The sequence below is a fragment of the Peromyscus maniculatus genome, chromosome 11 (genome assembly GCF_049852395.1).
Source record: "Peromyscus maniculatus bairdii isolate BWxNUB_F1_BW_parent chromosome 11, HU_Pman_BW_mat_3.1, whole genome shotgun sequence".
NCBI lineage: Eukaryota > Metazoa > Chordata > Mammalia > Rodentia > Cricetidae > Peromyscus > Peromyscus maniculatus.
Genome location: NC_134862.1, coordinates 66,146,557 through 66,160,482, shown reverse-complemented (window position 1 = coordinate 66,160,482; position 13,926 = coordinate 66,146,557). Strand labels below are relative to the sequence as shown.

Genomic DNA, 13,926 nt, shown 5'->3' with positions numbered 1-13,926 from the left:
TGGAGAGACAGTGCGTTCAGTATTTGCAGGAGCGTAGGGGAGAGTTGACTTCTAGGCACATGATGACTTAGGGGCAGCTGCAGGCTCAAAAGACCATTTCGACATGGGGTGGGAGGGGGGGGGTTGGGTCACAAAAGCCATGTCCATGGAGACCTTTGCTAAGCTAGCAGGCAACTCTCCAGGAGTTTCCTTTTCCTTGGCATTATTTATAGAACCTCAAAGAAGGGGGATTGGTGGCCTTGTAACTTGGAGCTTCCTCAGCCTTATAAAGTTCATTAGCTTCCATAGTCTTTTTATTTTTTAATGCATATGGGTATTTTGCCTGTGTGTAGGTCTGAGTGCCACATAGGTGTAGTGCCCTTGGAGGCCAAAAGAGAGTGCCCTGGAAGTGAAGTTATAGATTGATGCGAGCCACCATGTGGTTACTGGGAATCGAACCCAGGTCTTCTGTAAGCGCAGCGAGCGCTTTAAACTGCTCAGTTATCTCTCCAGCCCAAGAATCTTTCGTCCTATAAGCCTCTCTCCTCCCTCTAGGGTTGGAGGTTTCTATTAATAGGAGGTCCCACTCTATGTCCCAGACTGGCATTGAATTCATGACGATCTTTGCCTCCAACTGCCAAGTGATGGAGTTACAAGCACCAGCTGCCATGCTTGATCTCTGTCTGAGGAGAAGCTTGGCTACATTTGCCAACCTCCTTGGTAGTCAGTTGTGGCCTTTCAGTTAAGTTCCCGAGGCAGGACAGATGTGAATAGGGACAACTAGGGCCGATACCAGGACAAAACCTGGAACCCACCCATCTAGGATCTTCAATGAGCTGCCACACGAGACACAGTCCCTTAAAGCCCAGGCCAAAGATTCTGTGGTGCCACCCACCTCTGTTATTTCAGTCACAAATGGGGATTTGAAAGCGTCATGGGTTGAGAGGAGGCAGTGACAGGAACAGCCACAGTGAGCTTTCCAGGAAGGGACTGGAAAGAGATAGGACAGAAATAAATGCCATGTTCTACTTGGATCCTATCCCAAGACAGAACATTTAGTCAGGGGGCCCCAGGAATCACCGGCAGGGAGAGCGCCGCCGGTTGCTGGTGGCTCTTGTGTTGTCCTTCATCGTAGGCTGTTCTGTTGTGGTTGCTTGTGAGAAAGTGATGCTTCCCTTGGGGCCTGGAAGACCTGGCAAACATCCTTGGCCTGGTGAACACACCAGTGTGAAAAGGCAGAGATCCTCCAGGATGCCTCGGCTGTGATTTCCACTCCTTCTCAGCTGTACAGAAATAGCTGGGGATTTACAATGATCTGGCACCCTATGCTTGTTCCTGAAACAGAGGAACCAGTTCAGATAACATCAGCAGACATAGTATTTTTTTCTTCTGCAGAAACAATGTAAGCAGACTATAGCTGGTCTGATATACTATTTAGAGCAGACTATAGCTGGTCTGATATACTATTTAGAGTAGACTATAGCTGGTCTGATATACTATTTAAAGGAAGGCTCAAAAGTTGCATAGTAATCAAAGTGTCACTGATAAAAGATGTCTTCACACTGCACAGGATAAAGCTTTCTAGGGTGTCTGTAAGTTAAAGTAGGACAACACAGGAATCACCACATGTAAACTCTAAGGAATGTACATCAGGTTCCCCAAGATGGGAACCACAGTCTCTCTGGCCGAGGAGAGCCTCCAGGTACTTTAGGGAATCAAGATGTGGACTGCCAGGATGCTGAACTGGGTCACTTCAGGGCTGAATGGAGACCACAGCTAGGATCCTGAGAACTTTCATGAAATGCTCCATCCTTACTGACAGGCTTTAGAATATCTGTGGTTAAACAGACCCCTGGGCACACAGGACATTACCTCTCATTCTCTGGGGCTGTGTAGGTAAAGGCTGAAGACAGAGCTTCAGTGTGAGCCAGACACTAGAATTTATACTCCTGGAGTCAGAAGAGATCGAATTCAGAGTCTTGCAGCCATTTTTAAGTATCTCCATTCAGCCTCTGCCCACATTGTCTCCACGGAACAAAAGCAGCCTGGGACCTTTGAAAGGAGCGTCAAGATGACATCAACTTGGAGAAAGACTGGAATGTCTTTCTCTCTGTTCTGAACATTCTGCTGTCCCCCAATCCTGATGGAGCAAGGGTAGGGGCGGGGGCATATGATCCTGTCCTGGTACAGGGGGGCCGTGCTCTGAAGGGGTGCTGGGAAAGACTTTCTGGTATTCCTCAGGCCAGGACAACCTAGAGGAGAGCCAAGTTACAGCAGTGATATCCAGCAGTGAAACGCTGTCTCGCCTTCATCCTCACGCCACTGTAAAATCTTAACACATCCAAGAGTGGTGGCTCATGCCCATAATCCCAGAGTTGGAGAGGCTGAGACAGGAGAGCTGCCATGAGTTCAAGGCCAACCTGAGCTACAGAGCAGAGATGGTTTGAATGAGAAATGGTCCCAATAGTCTTGGGGATTTGAATACTCGGCTCCCAGTTGTTGATGCTGTTTGGGGAGATTTGGATATGCGGCCTTGTTGGAGGAAGTATGTAGGTTTGAGATTAAAAAGCCTCTGCCACTTCCGTTTCACCCATTCCTCTGCTTCATGCTTGCATTTGAAGAGGTGAGCTCTCAGCTTCCTGCTCCAGCTCTCATGCCCCCACCCACCGGGGTGGACTCTCACTCTCTGGAACCGTAAGCCCAAATAAACTCTTCTGTGAGTCGCTCTTGATAGTAGTGATAAAGATCACGGCAACAAAAAAGGTAAAATAGTGAATTCCAGGTCAGTTGGGGCTACAAAATGAGACTCTGTCTAAAATAATAATAACGAGGAGGAGAAACAGGAGAAAGTGGAGGAGAGAGAGGAAACTAGTTTAATTAGGTTCACAAACTGGTTCCCCAGCTCTTCAAGGGTGCACCGTGAGAAAGTAAAAAAAAAGACAGCAGTGTGTGTGTGTGTGTGTGTGTGTGTGTGTGTGTGTGTGTGTGTGCGCGTGTGCGTGCACGCGCAGGGAGAGGAAACGAGAGGAAAGGAGAGGAGAGGAGAGGAGAGGAGAGGAGAGGAGAGAGAGAGAGAGAGAGAGCGAGAGAGAGAGAGAGAGAGAGAGAGAGAGAGAGAGAGAGAGAGAGAGAGAGAAAGTGTTTTCTACTATAAATCAGGTTCCCACTGAGCATGATTATTTTCTATCTACTTGCCCACATGTGCTTGGCTAGGAGGCAGCTCACGTCACATCTGCCCTGCTGAGCAAAGGGATATGGTTACATGCAACTCTCTGAGGCTCTCAAGCCAATGGAAGAGAAGACATGTCCACTCTCACAGGCTTTGAAACTGGTCAGCTGGAGCCCGGGTTCCTTCATTGACATATGGGGAAATGAGGCCTGGATAGCTTGACCCCACAACTCCCTCCTCCCCTTGCCTGGACCAGCGTGAAGCATAGTGTCCTCCTTTGGTTGGAAGGGAGTGAGACCCAAGGCTTTCAGTGGGGAAAGGGCTTGGCTGGAAATCACCACCTGGAGGTGTATCTAAAATGGCTGCCGGGGACTCTTGAGGAAGCTGACCTGGGAAGGACCCAGCAGCTGCACAGAAGCAGGTGAGTGAGATGCACAGTACCTGGTGTGGCGCATCATTCACACATATCCTGCTTACTGTCTATAGTACTGGGTTGCCTGTCCTCAGAATGCTCTGGCTGGCCTTTTCTGGGCCAACTAGTAGCCCTTGAGACAAGAGAAAAGGAGGAAATGGAATTGCCAGTGACGAGGAGAGAAATCAGGTTCCCCAGCTCAGATTCTAAGTCACGTTAGGCCCCAGAAGATGCCATGTCCCTCCGATCTCCATGTGAAACCAACACAGATCACAGTTACCATCAGAATTACCTTCTGCATTACACACACACACACACACACACACACACACACACACACACACACACACAGAGTCTTCTTGTCGTAAGCACTATTCAATATTCCTTCTTGCTCCAGCCCTCCTCTGGTAAGAAATAAGAGCCAAGAGAAGAGATGGGGTAGAGGTAGATATGGGGGTCATATTCCTGAAGAAATGGGTACCAAGGAGAAGCCAGTCATTGGATAGCTTCTCCTGGTTAGTGGGTGAGGCCTCCTGCACCAGGAGCCGAGGCTCGGCTTCTCCCAAGATGTATTTGTGCTCCCAAATGACTGGCTGTGGTCCTCAGCAGCCCCAGGCTTAAGACCTTATGGCTTTGGAACCTGGTAAGAGCCTTTGGTCTCAGGGGCAACAGCAGGCAGACAGGAAGCTGGTGACACTCCAGGCCAGCTTATGAGTCCTGGCATTGTGACCTCAGCTGTTCCGCACACAAAGAGGTGGTCACCCTACCATGGCCTAAGCCTGTAAGTTGCATACGACAGTGGCTCCGGTCCCAGGGGCCTGTTGTGGGGAGGTTGGGAAGCTGAAGAACGCCCTGGCTCTTCCATCATGTCGGCCAAGAGGGCAGAACAAAAGAAAACCAACCCGGTAAAGGAAGAATACTGCCAGGCACTTGGGGCCTCTCTGAGCTGGCGCCAAGCAGAGGCAGGACGGAGAAGATATTGGAAACGATCCCGTGAACCTTCCAGTTTTCTCCCTTTGTTCAGAGCACAAAGCAGCTATCCGCCTGGAATGGGTGGAAATTTGTGCCTGGCCTTGGGGTGGGAAGGAAGGGGCCTGTGATGCCTCTGTGTAAGACCTGCTGCTCTTCAAGACAGCTCACAATCCAGGCAGCCACGGCCTGGATCTAACTGGCCGGTCTAAGGCTCAAAATAAGCCCACTTCATAGATGAGGAAATGGAGGCCCTGGCACTAAGTGACATGTCCACATTGGTATGAGAGGAAGGTGATGTTAGACCGTGGGTCATTCTTGAAACAACCTTCTGGGGCTTCCTTAAAGTCGTTCAGAAAGGTATTCTCTGTCTTCTGGGTGGACACACATATGCTCATTAGAAACAGATGACATGGGCCAGGCGGTGGCCAGAAACAGACACCAGGCTGGGACCACGTGAGCCTGTCTGTACTCCCCTGGAGTTAACAGAGTGGTGGCTGGGGGCGTCTTGCAAGGACAGACCATTGTCTTCCCCCAATCCTGACATGCGGCCAGCTACACCCTGACCCTTCTCTCTCTGCAGAAAAAGAACTCCAGGGCAGTTTGCTTGGAACTGAAGCCAGAGCTGACACAGGTAAGCTGCTCTGAAGCTAGGCCAGCAGCCAGGCCTGAGGTCCATGGGGAGGTAATTAGAGACAGGGCCATTTCCTATCCTTGGTGGCCAGAACCTATCCTAGGTGCTGAGGGACAGAAGAAAGATAAGTTCCTCGTTTTCATAGCCCTTCACACCAGTGACCAGTCAGACACATAAAACAACACAGAACATTAGCTCTGTCACCTGATACATGGAAAGTGACAATTAGGAGACAGGGGTGGGCGGCTGTTTTATGGTTGGGAAAGGCCTCCCCTGGAGCAAGAACATCAGGACTAGGTGCTGGTAGAGCAGAGTGTGAGGAAGAATCTTCTAGATGGCGGGAAGAAGCAGCTTGAGGTGGGAATAAGCCTGGCTACGATTTCCGGTGCCTCTGTGTTTCTGTCTTAATCCACAGATATATGATTACAAAGGATTTAAACACGAAGAGCCAGTCATCAAAAAAGGGATGACGCAGGAGCTGAAGGTCAGTGCCGGGGCCCCGGTGGCCTGGGGACAGATCCCTTGTGAAAGGACGGCCAACCAGCTGACTTCTGAGTTGTGGTACCTGCTGGCACCTGCAGCAGGCGGCATCACTAAGTCCTGGTCTAACATTTTTAACCTGTTAGTTACTTCAAAACAATGTGACTTACCTAGAAGTTGCGAAGGATGGTATAATGAATTCTAGTACACATTTCACCCCGACTCCCTGAATACTCCCAGTTTATCACTGTGGCTTTAGTCTCTGTTTCTGTCTCCTCTACACACACACACACACACACACACACACACACACACCATACTGGTGTATACACACACACACACACACACACACACACAGCCCTTCCTATCGATAGCCTCCATACCTTTAATTCAACCAGTCTAGGGCTTAAAATATTTGAGAAAGCATTGCAGATACTTTCCCATCACTTCTGAGACAAGACAGAAGAACAATCATTTGCATATCAATTTGCATAGCATTTACCCGGCATGTCCAATGTAAGTGATCCGTGGGTCGTTTAAAGCACCCGGGAGGGTGTGCACAGGATGTAGGGGATGTTGGTGTTGGCAAATTTGGTGTATCTGCAGGTTTCCTGAAACCAATTCCTCTCAGATACTGAGGAACTGCTGTGGGTACTTCCTAGTCTCCCCTTTTCTGGATCATGGGTGACTGTATCTCCCTTTCCTGGGCTCTTCCCTTGACCTTCATCACAGAGGGCCCTGAAACCAATCCTCCAAGGATACCCAGAATGACTGATTGCACGCACTCTCTGGACCATTTGGAAGTTAAGTTTACCCAAATCTTTAATACGTATTTTTGTGTGTGTGTGTGTGTGTGTGTGTGTGTGTGTGTGTGTGTGTGTGTGTGTGTGCCTGCGCGCACGCACAGAAACCAGGAGAGGGCATCAGATCCCCGTGCCGTTTGATTTAGAAGCAGTTATGGGTCTCCAGATGTTGATGTTGGGAGTGGAAGTCAGGTCCTCTGGAAGAGCGAGCATTCCGAACAGCCAAGACATCTCCCAGCCCCATCACGTCTCTTTAGTGTGGATTACGTTCTCAGCATTTATCTTACCTGGCTACCAACAGTTTTGAAGATTTATTTTCCTGACGGCGCCTTACTTTCTACTTACCTGCCTTCTTTAGATTTAGGCTGAGGATTTAGGCAAGCCTTCCGAAGTCATGCTCTTTTCAGTGTGTCTCTTCTACAGGTCTCCCAGCCCCACTGATTCAACACCACCCGTTTCCTTTCCTTATTTGGCAGAGCCCGAGGCCCTGTCCTTGGTGACTCTTAAGAGATGTCTCCATTGTGTTTCTCTCACGGTTATTTCCTCAGAATGAACTCAGGGAGGTGAGAGAAGAACTCAAGGAAAAAATGGAAGAGATAAAACAGGTAACATGATAAGGCTTCAGCAAGAGAAGGAAAGCAGAGCTTTTAGGGAAAACGTAATTGCTAACGCTGACTAGCAAAGGAAATCAGGAATTGTGTAGGAAAAACAACCTAACTCACACCTGGTCTCCTACAGTGTTTCAGCCTTGGACAGCGTAGAACATTGATTTCTTACTTCTTGCCTAAGCCCGTTTTTTTCAATCAATTAAGAATTCCCTAATGAAGTTGGGCAGTGGTGGCGCACACCTTTAATCCCAGCACTCAGGAGGCAGAGCCAGGCGAATCTCTGTGAGTTCGAGACCAGCCTTGTCTACAGAGCGAGATCCAGGACAAGTACCAAAAGTACACAGAGAAACCCTGTCTGTCTCGGGGGAAAAAAATCCCTAATGTATTAAGGTTGGAGGTGATGTTAACCTTGGCCATAAGAGTGAGGAGGGGCTGACTAGGAATTTGATGACAGTCACAGATCAACTGGATCCTCCTTATGCATCTCCCCAGAGGAAGCCTCACAGAAAGAGCTCTCTTGTTTCTAGGATACAATCATCTATAGCTCACCTCGGGAACAGGGGACTAAGCAAGAAGGAGTAATTCAAGTGTGCTCTGAGCTCCACATGTCCAAGCTGTTGAGAGAGACAATTGGTGGTGGCACCTGTACCCTAGATCCTTCTTAGGCTTCTTGGGAAGAAAGGGACTTATGTAGAGTGTTCCTCATGCGTTCCCAAGATCCAGCTGCCACCCTTTACTCAGAATGCCCAGAAGATCCTGTGGCTGGTTTCCCTAACACACTTTATGTCTTGTTCAGTCACTCTTTTCTTCCTCATTAGATAAAGGATATAATGGACAAAGATTTCGATAAGCTTCATGAATTTGTGGAAATTATGAAGGTAAGCTTTCGCTGTATGCCTTCCGTGGGTCACATGGGAAGTGATGGAAGAGATCCCAGGGCTCTGCCCTTGAGGTACCTATAAGGCACTAGACAGAATTGCAGTTAAGGTGCAGGCTGTCTGTTAATTAGGGGTTTAGAAGAAGTGACAGGAGTTAAGAGAGAAGTCCTTAGAGAAAATCTGAGCCTGAGGCTTGACGATTATGTTGGGAGCTTGATGTGAATGTACCTGAAGGTCCAGCATGATTCCCTTTTGGCTCAGAAAACAAGAAGGATAATTGGGACCACAGAGCAACGGTTTGCGAACATTAGTCTGTTTCAGAATGACTTGTGACCAGAGCCCCAGGGTCACGGTCGATGGGGCCCGAGTTCCCCCAAGTAGAATCTGGAGAATCACTCATGTAAATGCATAAGCAGGCAAAAGGCAATGGCTAGAGTGTTTTCAATAGTTCTAAGGGACACTAGGGGATTACCGAGTAATTAAAATGCCTGACAAACCCACAGTCATCCAGTCAGGGTGGTTAATAATAAGCAGAGAAATGAACGTGAGTGTATAACCCTCAGAATGAATGCTTCTTTGCCAGGGATGGATGTCCTGAGAATGCCCCAGGAGCATATTAGATATTCACACACCCAGACCAAAAACTGAGTAAAAACTTCTTCAAGGTGGAGTTGCTCAAGTGCCACAACTGATTTTAAAGTATACATATGTGTTTCTACATGCATTTGTATGTATTGAGACAGTCTCTGTTATGCACACTGGCCCCCAATTTCTGATCACTCCTGCCCGCCCCCCTGAGTGCTAGGACCTCAGGCACACCACCTCCCACACTTGGCTTCTTCACGAGTGATCTGGATGTGTGCCCTTAGGTGCAAACCAGGTCCTAAACACGTGAACACATCCGTCAACCCTGGCTGCACGTTGGAATGAGATCAAAGAGATCTGTCATACTGTCCCTTTAAATCTAGGCTCTCCTCAGAACTAAACTAGAATCTTTGAGGGTGTGGGCCCAACACTAGAGACTTTAAAATTTCCCCATGGGATTCTAATGGACACTTAAGGCTGACTTTTAACAGGATAAAGGTGATTTTTTTTTTTTTTTTTTGGTGGTGGTACTAAGGATTGGATCCTGCGGTCTCACATTGCTAGGCAGCCATTCAGCCACTAAACTGGATCCAGCCCTGTGATAGAGATGACTTTTAAAAGTCAGTGAGAAGAAAAGGGTTATGTAGTGATACAAGAACATTGCTTGACTCTGAGGAAAACCCGATTCATTAGATCTGTAAGCTGAACTGATCTATAACATGAATCTGAAAAAATAAAAACCAGTAAGGAAAAGTTATAAATATTAATACAATGGGCAAAATGGCAAAGTACTGAGGAATTTGCCAATAGAAACATTTTAAGAAAGAATTTTGATGGAAAATGCCACATGCAGCATTTAAAAGCAATTTAAGGAAATAGTTTTCCATAAATGTGTTAAGGGACACAGGGTTTATAATCCACAAAATGTGGATCTCACATGAAACAACAGGAAATAAATGAGGAAATGGGCAGGGGCATGATGGAACAAGCCAGAGAGACCAGGCCAAGACCCGAGAGAGCAGAAGCAGCTTTACTCCCACGTGTAACTAAGCAACTAAATAACACAGAGCGGGGGCCAGAGAGACAGCTGAGCGGGTCCGAGTGCACACTGCTCCTGCAGTGGACCCCAGTCTGCCCCCCAGCACCCACACCCAGCAGCTCACAACTGCCCACAACTCCAATTTCAGGGGATCTGACGCCTCCGTCCTCAAGAGGCACCTGGCCTCCTGTGCACATACCCGGGCACACACACATACACAGCATCTTAAAGAAAAAAATATTTAATGTAACTGTCACACTCAAATAAGCAAAGTTTGGATTTATGACAATAAACTACTGATAAGAGTACTAATTCATACAAAACTGGAATATTAGAAAATAGGCATTCTCAAGATTTACCCCATGAGACTATTAAAAGCTGTCAGCATGAGTATATATAAACTATTTTCATTTCAGAATTATTTATAATAGTAAATATTTGGGAACAACCACAATTTCCAACAATATAGAAGTAACTAAATTATGGTTTATCCAAACATTAATATTAGGGTTTTATTATTTTATTATTAAAGGCAATGCTTATAAAGAATGCTTAATGTAAATATATAGGAAAAAGATTAGAAAAGAAATATACCAAAAAGGCAAATAGCAGTCTTGTGAGGGAGGTGAGAAGATTCATTTTTAAAATATTCTCCTCTTTTGTCCAGTTTTTTTTGCAGAGGGCATGTGCTATTTCTATATTAACATGCAAACACCATATGCATTTTATTAGTGGCCACTCTGGATATGGAAAGGCTCAAAGAAAGCTATTTCAGGCAGGGAACAGCTTGGGCACAGCAGGAGGATGGCTGTGTTTCCCAGTCAGCGGGGAGAGCAGCCATGGAGTGGGGTCATCTGGGGGAAACTGAGAAATAAGACTGCGTGGGCACACAGTGGGCACTGATGGGGTTTTAGAAACAGCTGACAAGCTGAGACTTGACTCTGGAGGCCACAGGAAGTCTCCGGAGACTCTTCCAGAACATGCAGGGAGCAGCTGCTGGCAAGGTGGCCTGGGAGGTGCAGAGCAGGTCGGGAAGGTCTGGAGTTGCCGCCAGCTGTGATAGAGAGAGGCAGGCTGGAGGAGGGTGCAGGGAAGAGGGGAGAAGCTGAAGGAGACACCTTGGTGGCTCTTGGTGACAGATTCGGGATGATGGAGTCTTAAGTGAGTGTCCATGGTGACACCAGAGTGTCCATCTGGATGGACAAGGCAGTGGAGAAATTATAAGTATAGTGGGGATGTGGAGCTGATTTAGAAGTGGAAGGAGAGGATGGGCGAGGCTTGTAAGAGTCCAGGACACTGGTGCTGTGTGCTCAGCCCGAGCCGGGTGTTTGACCTTAAGGGGTTTTAACACTATTCCCACGTATGCTAACGTTTACAAACACTCGCACAGCTGTCTTGGGAAGCCACCCCCTCCTCACCAATGCTCTGATTGCTCCATCAGCTTTCTACATTGGATTAAGCTGGTTCGGAATCTTTTCGTATTAGAAGCACTTTCACTGGAGTACATTGTTTTTGTATTTTTGTGACAAGCAATCCACACTCAGTTCTGTCCATAATGAGCCCTGTCAGTTACAGCCTCTGCACCTTTAGGGTTTCTTCACGTCCACCATTTCTACCCAGCTTTGCCGGTGTCAAATTCTATAGATTATTTTTACTCTTTTAGTTCTCAGTGAATAATAAATGGGCCGTGTTGTTTTAGCTGCTGTCTTCTATTTCACTTTTATGATTTGTTTTCATTATTTGTGTGTGTGTGTGTGTGTGTGTGTGTGTGTGTATGTACTAAGTGTCCAGAAGCATTGGATCCCCTGGAGCTGGAGTTACCAGCCATTGTGTGAGCTGCCTGAGGTGGGTGCTGGGAACCAAACTCAGGTCCACAGCAAGAACAATGTGTTCTCTTAACCGCTGAGCCATGGATCCAGCCCCCATTTAACTTTTTTGTTGTTGTTGTTGTTTGCTTGTTTTGTTTTTTTGGTCTTTCTACTAGAACTGTGTTGTTACACACACACACACACACACACACACACACACACACACACACACACGTTCAAACGCTGGAGTTAAAGAGCCATGGAGGTTACAACACGCTTTCTTAGCTGCACTGTTTCGTAGGCATCAACTCAAAGCCTCATACCTGAGGTCAGGCAGTAGGGCTCCTGGCCTCTGGCTCACCTAGAGGCCATGGTAAGTCTTCCGCCTCTGCCTGAGCTCTAGTCTCCTCGTGGAACAGGGGCGGAAGGTGGGCCACCAGGGACATGCCCCATTCGCCTCTGCCAAGGCTAGTGAGGATTCCCGAAAGAGGAGGCAGGAGGAGTTTGCCTGGGGAAAGGGAGGAGGGGAGCCCCAGGCTCTTCAGAAGGGGGGTTCCAGTCTTGGGTTCTCTCTTGAAGGAAATGCAGAAGGATATGGATGAAAAGATGGATGTTTTAATAAACACACAGAAGAACAACAAGCCGTAAGTGTCGCCCACCCCTAAAGACCCCTCCCTTGACTTGGCTCAGCACACTGGGGGCTCGGAGAAGGCACCCCTCAACGGATTGTCCTGGCTCTGCCATTACAGTGGCTGGAAGTCAAGGCCTTCCATGCACCTGTGGACTGGTAGAAACAGTGTCCCCAAATCTCTGCCCCCTCCTGACCCGCCAGTCCCCTTCAAAAACAACCAAAGGAGCAGCAGGTGGTCGGGCAGATAGGAAAGATGGACAAAGATTCCCAGCCCAAACTCAAGAAACTGGAAGAACCCAATGGAGCATCGTTGACTAGTGACAAGACGATGGTGTCACAAAAAACGAAGGATAGCCCCCTGGATTCCCTTCATACGTGTCAGAGTTGCTGCGTAAGTGAACCCCTGCCACCCTAGGCACCGGTTCGAGAGCCCTGGGCTGCTCCTGCCCTGACCTCCCAGAGCCCCGGCTTTAAAGGGCTGGTGGCATCCTCTTGCCAGTCCTTGGATGGATCCCTTAGTCTAGAGACCTTCCTTAGCTGCCCTGCCTCCTGGGCTGTGGTGAGTCTGAAGCCACGGTTGTGCGGCCAGCCTTGGATGTGCCTACTCCCGAGTTCTGCTCAGTCACTCCGTCCTTCTCTATAGCAAAGCCTGATGAGGTGCCCCGCAGGCTGGCCAACTTGGACCAGGAAAAAAAAAAAAATGATCTTTCTTGTGCCGTTTCTGTCCTCTACAGGAGAAATGTTTGTTGTGTGCCCTAAAGACCAGCTGCAATCGGGGGTAGGTAGCTCCATCCGAGAGGTGCCTTCTCAGTCGGGTGCCTTGTGATCCCCAAGGGAGTGTACTCAACTCCCTTTTGCAGCAAGCCCCGTCTGTGGCTCTACAGGGAATAGGGACTGTGAGTGAATCCTGCCTCCCTGCATAAGCAGCCAGCCAGGCATAGAAGATGTGGCACCAGGAAAGAGGATTTGGGTGGCCACGCCTAAGTTTGCTGTCCACAAGATCCCTTGGCGGGGAGGGTACACCTTCAGCTGCAGCCTCAGCCTGGCCCCAGGTCCCCCACCTTTCTCCCACCTAGCAGGAGGCCTTCACACCACGCCTGGGCGCCCTTTTCACCTTTATCATCTGGAGCTGCTTTCTGATTTATCTGTACTTCAACCCCGATGAGATGGAGTATGTGCTGCCAACCTAGCACAGCCGTGGAGCCAGCCCACCAGCAGCTCTGGTTCATCCTCTCTATGAGCTGCACAGCAGGGTTTTCTGCCCTTTTCAAGACCCCAGCCCCACCCCTGCCCAGGCTTCTACCTGGGGATTAAAGTCTTTCATTTAAAGTCTAAAGACTGTCACCGTTTTGAGTACCAGCCCAACACTTGGGTGCCCGGAGCATTACTTTTTTTGTTCTAAATCAGTCTAGTTCAGACCCTGGTTGATCCTCTTTCTTTCCCTGTTGGCTAGTGGGACATTCTATCTGAGTGATCTCAGTCTTGTCTCTCTCCACTCCACTGGGCCCTAAGAAGTCCTCGGTCAGAGCTCCAAGATGGCTCGAAGATACCAAGCACCAGTCTGGGTAGACTCAAGACACACACTCAGGGCCCTGCCTACCCATCCCCCACACTCTGCACCCCTGCAGTGTGCCCTGGATGCCATGGGTAACTCTGGCAACTCTGAGCCTCAAGTCCGACAGAACTGCACTGCTCCCTTTGAAGGTCTTATCACCAAGTAGCATGGTGCCCTCCTTGGGCTCTGGTGAGGTCCACCGACTTTCCACCTTTGAGAGTTTCCTCCCTCTCTCCCTGGCTGCCTCCTTCCCTCCCTCCCTCCACTCCAAAGGAGCAATGTCCCCTCAAGGACCTTTTATAAACTGGAGATGAGCTGGCCATGGTGGTGCTTGTCGTTGATTTCAGCACCCGGGAGGCAGAGGCAGGCCAAACTC

The 13,926-nt window shown here is 48.6% G+C and overlaps 1 protein-coding gene across 8 annotated transcripts; it reads left to right on the top strand.

Moving 5' to 3' along the window:
* Nucleotides 1–4,325: 4,325 nt before the first annotated feature.
* On the top strand, nucleotides 4,326–13,331 carry Tex35 (testis expressed 35). Of its 8 annotated transcripts, none has more exons than XM_006973806.4 (9): nucleotides 4,326–4,465; nucleotides 5,113–5,163; nucleotides 5,579–5,647; nucleotides 6,995–7,051; nucleotides 7,873–7,932; nucleotides 11,944–12,008; nucleotides 12,197–12,386; nucleotides 12,730–12,773; nucleotides 13,075–13,331. In XM_006973806.4, the coding sequence occupies exons 1-9, from the start codon at nucleotides 4,427–4,429 to the stop codon at nucleotides 13,133–13,135; spliced, it is 636 nt and encodes a 211-aa protein (XP_006973868.2). In that variant the 5' UTR covers nucleotides 4,326–4,426; the 3' UTR covers nucleotides 13,136–13,331. The 8 variants fall into 8 exon arrangements, with proteins under 8 accessions (XP_006973868.2, XP_015848142.2, XP_042114311.1 ...); XM_015992656.3 differs by having other exon boundaries at nucleotides 13,072–13,331; XM_042258376.2 differs by lacking the exon at nucleotides 4,326–4,465 and adding an exon at nucleotides 4,812–4,889.
* The last annotated feature ends 595 nt before the right edge of the window (nucleotides 13,332–13,926 follow it).

Coding starts and splice junctions, on each gene's coding strand:
- Tex35 (XM_076547761.1), top strand. CDS start 4,827: ATGTTAGACCGTGGGTCATTCTTGAAACAACCTTCTGGGGCTTCCTTA. Junction 5,648..6,994: donor GGATGACGCAGGAGCTGAAG/GTCAGTGCCGGG, acceptor TTATTTCCTCAG/AATGAACTCAGGGAGGTGAG. Junction 12,009..12,196: donor ACACAGAAGAACAACAAGCC/GTAAGTGTCGCC, acceptor CTGACCCGCCAG/TCCCCTTCAAAAACAACCAA.